At 30.0% G+C, this 8,530-nt stretch overlaps 1 protein-coding gene across 1 annotated transcript; it reads right to left on the bottom strand.

Annotated features, from left to right (window-relative positions):
• On the bottom strand, positions 5,749-6,856 carry LOC18611482. The gene is made up of 3 exons (XM_018121192.1): positions 6,780-6,856; positions 6,652-6,686; positions 5,749-6,545 (listed from the first exon to the last, which is right to left on the bottom strand). Exons 1-3 carry the CDS (start codon positions 6,820-6,822, stop codon positions 5,922-5,924), a joined length of 702 nt encoding a protein of 233 aa, XP_017976681.1. The 5' UTR covers positions 6,823-6,856; the 3' UTR covers positions 5,749-5,921.

Below are 8,530 nucleotides of genomic sequence, written 5' to 3'. Positions count from 1 at the left end.
GCATTTTTATCTCACGCCATGCATTTCATCTCGCCACTCATTTGCATTCCATTTTAGGTTAAATAGGAGATAAAATAAAAATAATAATTAAGGAAATCTAGTGAAATTAAAAATTAAAGCCCAATAGGATAATCTAAAAATGGTACCGTTCATGGAACGGGCGTCCGAGGGGTGCTAATCCTTCCCCGGGCGTAACCGTACTCCCGAACCTAGATCCAGAAAATTGTAGACCGGTTTAAGGTTCTTTTCGGTGGGCTTAAAATTAATTTAAGTTTTCATCAATTAGAATCGAGTCAATAGGTGGCCAATCGCACCTAGTAAAAAAAAAAGATTGGTGGCGACTCCTAGTTTAATTTTTTAGTGAGTTTTCACATTCACGTCTAGCGGTCGGGTTCCCGGACCCGCACGTTACGACAATATCCCATCAAGAAGTGGATGAATACTTGTAACCCATCAAAAGGGGATAAATAATGAAAATAATAAAAAGAATATAGAAAACGTATTGTTATTGATATGGCATAAAAGATCATTGGTCACGTATTTGTTGTACGTCTTAAATTTTATCAAGCATCACTGAAAATTAAAACATCTTGTGATAATTTTAATCATGGCTAAGTTGATATAGCACATTAAGATATTTGTCCACTCTGAAAGAGGAATTGATTACATGATTGGTAATGAAAATATCTATTATTGATTTTCTTATCCTGCAAAAGGAATTGATCATTCAATTGATAATAGAAATATCTGAGAATGAATTTAATAGTAATTGATATATTTAGTATAACTATATTATGAAGATGCTTTAATATGTTTAAATGATGTGTTCTTATTATGTGTTTTAATTCTATATTTAATATTCTATTATGTTAACTTGTAAGTTTCTTATTCTATATATTTATGGATATTCATATTGATGGATATAAGATTTATTATGTAAATATATGTCTAGTAGATATTGTAAATATATGTAAAGACAAGAAATATTTTTTCTACTTGACAACAAAAAAAAAAGCCAATGTCAATTCAATATCTGGTAGTCTAAGATTAATTGAAGGCTCTAGAAAAGCTAATATTTTACTAGCTTAAGGAATAAAGTAATAGAAGATGTATTATTTTCTATTAAGTCTCAAAGAAGTTTATTAAGTTTTAAAAATATTTATTTGAATAGATATCATATTGAGACAATAAATGAAAGAGATACTTAATACCTTTATATTACATCTATTATCTCAAGTAGAAAATGTATGTTGAAAAAAAATTACTCGCTCTGTTCTTAGAATTAAACAATATAAATATTACAATAATTGAAACCCATAGTAAATCAGAAGTTTACTAATAATTTTAATGTTTGGCATAGCCGGTTGGACCATCTCGGATCAATAATGATGCAAAAAAAAAATGATTGAAAATTTATATGATCATTCATTGAAAAATCAGAAGATTTTTTAATCTAATACATTTTATGTGCTGCTTGCTCTGAAGGTAAATAAATTATAAGGCTATCACTAGCTAAAGTTGGGATTGAATTCCCTACGTATTTGAATAATATTCAAGGTTTTATGTGGATTCGAACATCCACCATATGAACCATTTAGATATTTTACGATTTTAATCGATGCATCGACTAGATGGTCACATGTGTGCTTATTATCAGCTTACAATTTGACATTTGCAAGCACATTTTCCTGATTATGTAATCAAGATTATTTGTCTTGATAGTGCTAGTGAATTTACATCTCAAGCCTTTAATATTGCATATTAGTTGGACTAACTATTGAGCAGTCTGCTGCTTATATTTATACACAAAATGGTTTAACAGAATTATTTATTAAACACTTCCAACTAATTGCAAGCTTATAAAATTTAAACTCCCAATATCTTCTTGGGGGCATGCCATTTTGGATGGAGCAGCATTTGTGTGCATCAGGTCAAATGAGTTATTATAAATTCTCTTTATACAATTGGTTTATGGTCAGGAACCAAATATTTCTCATTTAAAAATTTTTGGATGTGAGGTATATGTTTCAATTACTCTACCACAACGCACAAAGATGAGTCCTCAAAGGAGGTCAGGAATATATGTTAGAGATAAATCTCCATTTGTAATTAAATATTTAGAATTATCAATAGGATATTTATTCATGACAAAGTTTATCAATTGTCATATTGATGAAATATTTTTTCTAACATTAGGGGGAGAAAAAAGAAGCATCTAAAAAAGAAAAGTTCTTATAATAAATTATCATTATTTAGTTTTGATCATAGCAAAAAGCAATATGAACTTGAAGTTCAAAAGATAATTATTTTACAAAATATAGTAAATCAATTGCTAGACGTATTTACTGACTTAAAGAGTATAACTAAATCTTATATACCAGCTGCAAGTGCTCTTATTAACATTAATGTCCTTATAGGACAAGGCACGCCAAAAGCATTAAAACCAATCGATTCCAAAGATAAAATTCTCAAAAAAGAAAAAGAACAAATATTTAAGATGGTCAGAAAGAGGAAGTAAAAAATCTAAAAGAGACCCCTGACATAATTGATAAACATTCTAAAAGAAATTCAGGTACCTGAATTCATTGAAAATAAATATATCTCAATCAATTATGTCATGATGGAACCGGTAAACAAACATCAATGATATTTTGTATATAATATAGAGCTCAATATTATGAAAAAAAAAACGAGGATTTTAAACTTATATTTATTGAAGAATGTAGACATATAAATGATTAGCCAATATGGAAAGACGTAATCAAAGTGAAATTAAATTGCAAAACGTGAAGTTTTTGAATCTGTAGTCCATACATCAAATGATGTAAAACTAATGAGATATAAATGAGTATTTGTGCAAATATGAAATGAGAAAAATAAAATTATGAGATATAAAGCACGGCTTGTCGCGCAAGGTTTTCTCTAAAGATCTAATATTGATGATGAAGAGATATTCTCTATAGTGGATATAATTACAATTCTATATTAACTAGTCTAGCAATAAATAAGAAAATTAAAATGCATCTAATGAATGTAGCTACAGCCTATTTATATGGCTTATTTGATATTGATATCTATATAAAAATCCTTGAGGAATTTAAGTTGCCTAAATCACAAAATTTGAATTCCTGATAAATTTATTCGATCAAATTAAATAAATCTTTGTATGGATTAAAGTAATCCAGACACATGTGGTATAATCGCCTTAATGCATATTTGTTGAAAAAAGGCTATAGAAATAATCCTATATACTTATGTATTTTATAAAAGGGTTTAGATATGAATTTATTATAATTGTTATTTATGTTGATAACTTGAACATTATTGGAACTCCTGAAAAGTTATCAAAAGCCGTAGATTACTTAAAGAGAGAATTTGATATGAAAGACCTTTGAAAAAATAAAGTTTTGTTCGAGTCTTTAGATTAAACACTTGACAAATAGAATTTTTGTCCATCAATCAAATTATATCACAAAAATACTAAAATGATTTTATATGGAGAAAGCATATCTATTGAGTTCACCAATGTTTGCAAGGTCATTAGATGTGAAAAAAAATCGTTTTCTGACCTTGTGAGGATAATAAAGAACTCCTTGGTCTTAAAGTACGGTATTTTATTGAAATTTGAGCACTAATGTATCTTACTAGCAATACATGACTTGATATATCAATTGCTGTGAATTTTTTAGCAAAATATAGTTCTTCTGCAACTCAAAGACATTGGAATAAAATGAAATATATATTTCGATATCTCCAAGAAACAATGGATATGGGCCTATAATATTCAAATGCATCAAAATAAAATTTAATTAGTTATGTAGATACAGGATATTTATCTGATCCACACAAAGCTCGATCTCATACAGGTTATTTGTTCACATATGAAGGTATGGTTATTTCATGGCATTTTATAAAGTAAACTATAGTTGCTACTTCTTCTAGCCATGCAAAAATTTTAGCAACTCATGAGCAAATCGTTAATGTGTTTGGTTAAGATTTGTAACTCAATATATTCAAGAAACGTGTGGCTTGTCAACCAAGAAGAAAATTCCAACAACGTTATATAAGGATAATACTGCTTACATAACACAGTTAAGGGAAGGATATTTTAAAGGCGATTGAACAAAACACAAAGTTCGCTAAAATTCTTCTTCACTTATGATCTCCAAGAAAATGGTGAAATAAGTGTTCAACAAATTCAGCTAAGTGACAATATAGAAGATTTGTTCACTAAAGCCCTTCTTACTACAACATTTGAAAAATTAGAATGCATCATTTCAAAGATCTCTATAATGCAATTATAAGAGAGAGTAAAATACGCACTGTACTCTTTTCCTTCAACAAGATTTTTTCCACTGGGTTTTTCTTAATAAAGTTTTTAATGATGTAGTATTTCAAAAGCCTATTCTTGAAAAGATTATGTACTCTTTTCTTTCACTAAGATTTTTTTTTCATGAGGTTTTTTCCTAATAAGGTTTTAATGAGGCATATTCTTAATACAATGGATATTCAATGGGGAGTGTTATGAATATTTTTGTGAATATCCATTTATATTATCTATATCTAGATTTGATATAAATTAGATTGGATTAAGATTTAATCCATCTAATCCCTAAATGTTATCTTTATCTTATAAATTCAATCTAGATAAGGGGTTATTAACTTATGTGCTTGTTTGGTTTGACTTTTTTTTAACTTATCTACCTCTTAAAAGTAAAAGTCATGCCAAACATAAATTTTGAAAAGCTCTTAAAAGAAAAGTAATTTTTTTTAAAGAATAAAATTTAAAAAAAAAGAGTTTATGGAAAAGCTCTTATGAGGAGAGTTTTTTTCTCTTCTTTTAAAAACGTAAGAGAATTTTTATTTTTATTTCAAAAATATCCTCATCTGTTAAATATAATTACAATATTACCCTCTGAAAAAAAATATCATTTATGATAATTTTAACCAAAATTATAACTTATAAAAAAAAATTTACCAAACAATTTTAACTTAATTTCAAAAGTTATTATTTTTCATAAGAGCTTCATAATAGCTTTTAAGCTAGAAAAAAGTTAGGCCAAACAAGTTTTATAAATAGACCCTTTCACTTCATTTGTAAATATATACTTGAATAAAATCTTCTTACTCCCTCTAAATACTTTCTTTTATAGTTTTTTTTTAGATTTATTTTATAACAAAACTAACTATTTATTGTTCCATTGTATTTTATCATTATAAGTGAGGTTATTTTGTGCATTAGAATGTTAAGACCTCCTTATTAATGAAATTGAAGTTAACTTGAATCTCGTAAAATATGAGTTCCCTGACCAGCTTTGGACACAACTCCTAAAGCCTTTTTACTATCCGGGCTTAAACTTTTGCTGCCTTTTTCTTGAAATCATGGCCCGGAGCTCCTCTGTGGCTTCTTTGGAGGGGGATTACGAGCCGAATATACACACAATTTTGCACATTCAAGGCAGTAATTAGACGATCAGAATACTTTTCAAAATAAGCTTACTAGAGGGAAATATGGCTGGATATTGCTTGTATATCAACTGCTGAGTGGCAGAGAAAATCTTGGTGACAATTATTATTATGAGACCTCATTTAATTTGTTTATAGCCACACTCCAACTGACAATCAATTGGGAATTCCATGTTACAGCCAATTTAATATAATTAGACTAAAATCAAAAATTAATTTAATTTAATTTCAAAAAACCAACTATTGAGGAAACCATGTTTATGAAGTCTTGTACAATCGATGTAGGAAACAAGAGCAGATGCCAATTATAATCATAGACAAACATTTTACAACCATCCTTGGAAAACTATATACCCCGTTTATTGGATTGTTGGATATTATGCTCACACACTTGAACAAATCAACAAACTCAAACCATGTTTTAATTAATTGCATCATGCCAAAATCAATCTTAATTACCATTTCCATCCCAGCTCAAGAACCTTGTTATCGAGACCAATATTTCCTTTTCTCTGCCCTGAGGCACTGACCAGATTCCTCGTATTTTCAAGGTTATGGTTCATGCAAAACCCCCTGTCATTGCTTGGTACCTTAGCTTGATCTGATCTTCCAATTTTCCTATTAATAATAGCAGGGCTTGCCCCTGCTCTCAGACTCTTAGCCCAATCAAACTTCTTACCATTAGAGCCAAGCATGCCTTGCACATTGTTTGATCTAGAACTCCGGAGTGGCAGAGGCAGACCCTTTTGATGATCAGGAGATTCTTTCTTTGTCTCTTTTATCTCAATTTTGGTACCACCCTCCATTTTTATACTTATATTCACCTCAGAAAATGTTTTCTCCTTGGTATCACATGATTCTGATGTGTCCTTAGCATTCCTTTCCTTTCTGTGCTGGTAAAGCCGGTGCAATCTGAGTGCCAGATGGTATATCCCGTCTTTAATCTCTTCCTCCAAATCTCTTTCAATGTCACTTTCAAGCTCACCTCGAATCTTCCATTCCTCTTCAGACTTAACTGCTCCTTTGTTTTCCTGCTTCCGGATTTGAGACCTTAAATGGTTTTCATGACTAAAATCAATCTGCACCACCGCAATACTATAACTTAGCACAACAATTAACCTCTAAATTAAACGAGCATTTACTTGAGTAAAACAAGAATAAGAAGATGCAAAATTGCATGGTCACCCTGGAGTCATCAGCAGATGGCAGAACAGATAAATCTGCAAGAACCCAACAAATGATGCAATCAGCAAAGCTTAATCAAAGTTCATAAAACAAATAACATTATAGCCAGAAAAAAGAAACTGAAGAACCTAGTATATCTGCTGGTTTGGAGTGTTTGGCCTGCTGGTCCATCCTCTAGATTATGCTTTTCCTTGTCTTATGTGTGGTCCGGATAGCAGTGGCAGACCAGCCATTTAAAGCCGAAGTACAAGGATTAAGACTTGTGGAAATGGGACCAATGGTGGAGTTGGAACGAAATGGACTTGCATGGGATGTTTTTAGGGACAAATGACCGTTAGAGAAGTTATTTTAGTTGGCTGATTGAAATTTAGGGGTCAAATATCTCTAAATGAAGAAGGAGACAGAATCATGAATTTGCTATGTATAGAGAGGATAAGCGGAATGATATTTTCCCAAAATAAGTAAGTGCTTTACGTGGAAGGGATCAAAGGGGGTTTTGGGTTGCCCTTAAAGCATAATCAATATAGGGTACAGTACCCACATGCTTGATGTGTGTTCTTGGATAGTTACCCTTCACTAAGGCCCTCTCATAGGTTGGTTGATGGGGCACAAAGCTTCCGCTCACGTTTTTCATGTTCCCATCCCGTGGGGTTAACCTTGTGCTTGTGGTTGGGAAACTTTATGTAAAATTCTTGCTTTTTACCTTTCTAAGGGCTTACTTCAAGGGGCCCAAAATAAAGGTGCCAATCTTTCAGAGCTGATATGAAGCGGGTGAGGTGATTGAGACTTTGGAAGACTATTAAAACAGCCCTCAAATGGCTCAAGCCCAGGCCAATCCCTTTTCTATCCTGCCTCAATTTAAAAAAAAAAAAAAATTCATAAATTGTGTTTTTCCCCATAGTTTCATGGAGAAAATTCCAACATGAACATGACATATTCTACTCAAGAACAATGTTGAGTGCTATAGATAATCTCTACATTTATTTTATACTAAAATTCGAACATGAAGATTTAAAACACATGAGTTATTGAAAAGGATGTGCTTTCCTTTCCTCTTTTTAAAAATTATGGATTTTGTATGATGAGAGAAGTACTATTGTTGTATCCTACAAAAGCAATCCTACCTTATCTCAAAACATTCAACCTGAAATTCTAATTCGTTTTGAATAATTAAGGGGAAAGCCATAAATGAAATTTTAAGACTTGTTAGTATTGCAAGTGAAATTCTATTTTATTTATTTGATAGGTATATCGTACATGAAATATTTATTTTTTATTTGTTTTTTAAATAAAATTATATATAAATACAAATGTATCAAAAGTGTAAAATTTGAAGTATAAATAATTAGAAATTTTTATAATAGTAATTTATAAATTATTTAATCTTATTAAAATTAAGAAAAAGATTTATATACAATTAAAATTTTATTTTTTAAATTAGATAAATTTTACTATATATTAATTTATAATAAAAAAATATCTTTAGTAAAAATCTTTCAATGCAATCAGAATTTTTAATTATAAATTGAATAAATTTTATTAATATTTATGATAAAGAAATATTAACAATAACAATTTAAAATATAATGAATCAAATCTCTGTTTTCGTTAATCGAAAAGTATTTCAACATCCGTAATAATATATATACAGATAAACCTGGCATAAAACAAGTAAATAAAGTAAATCGTTGGTATCAGGAAGATATTAAACAAGAAAGATCATCATCGGCCAGATCCAATTAATCATAGTTTGCTCCGAATTATATACAATGTTCTTTACCAATTTATAGGACGCATTTCATTCAAAACAAACAAAAGTCTCCATTGACTGAACAATTTGTATTTGCATGATACGCATGCATGCTTTGTTGGCAAATTG

This window comes from Theobroma cacao, chromosome 1 (assembly GCF_000208745.1).
Source record: "Theobroma cacao cultivar B97-61/B2 chromosome 1, Criollo_cocoa_genome_V2, whole genome shotgun sequence".
Taxonomy (NCBI): Eukaryota; Viridiplantae; Streptophyta; class Magnoliopsida; order Malvales; family Malvaceae; genus Theobroma; species Theobroma cacao.
This window is presented reverse-complemented; position numbering and strand designations above follow the sequence as displayed.

What these genes read in the sequence shown, in the direction of transcription:
- LOC18611482 (XM_018121192.1), bottom strand. Translation starts at nt 6,822, where the DNA reads ATGGACCAGCAGGCCAAACACTCCAAACCAGCAGATATACTAG. An exon ending in CAAACCAGCAGATATACTAG is followed by an intron (nt 6,687 to 6,779) that starts GTTCTTCAGTTT and finishes GGGTTCTTGCAG; the next exon opens with ATTTATCTGTTCTGCCATCT. An exon ending in CATCTGCTGATGACTCCAGG is followed by an intron (nt 6,546 to 6,651) that starts GTGACCATGCAA and finishes GCGGTGGTGCAG; the next exon opens with ATTGATTTTAGTCATGAAAA.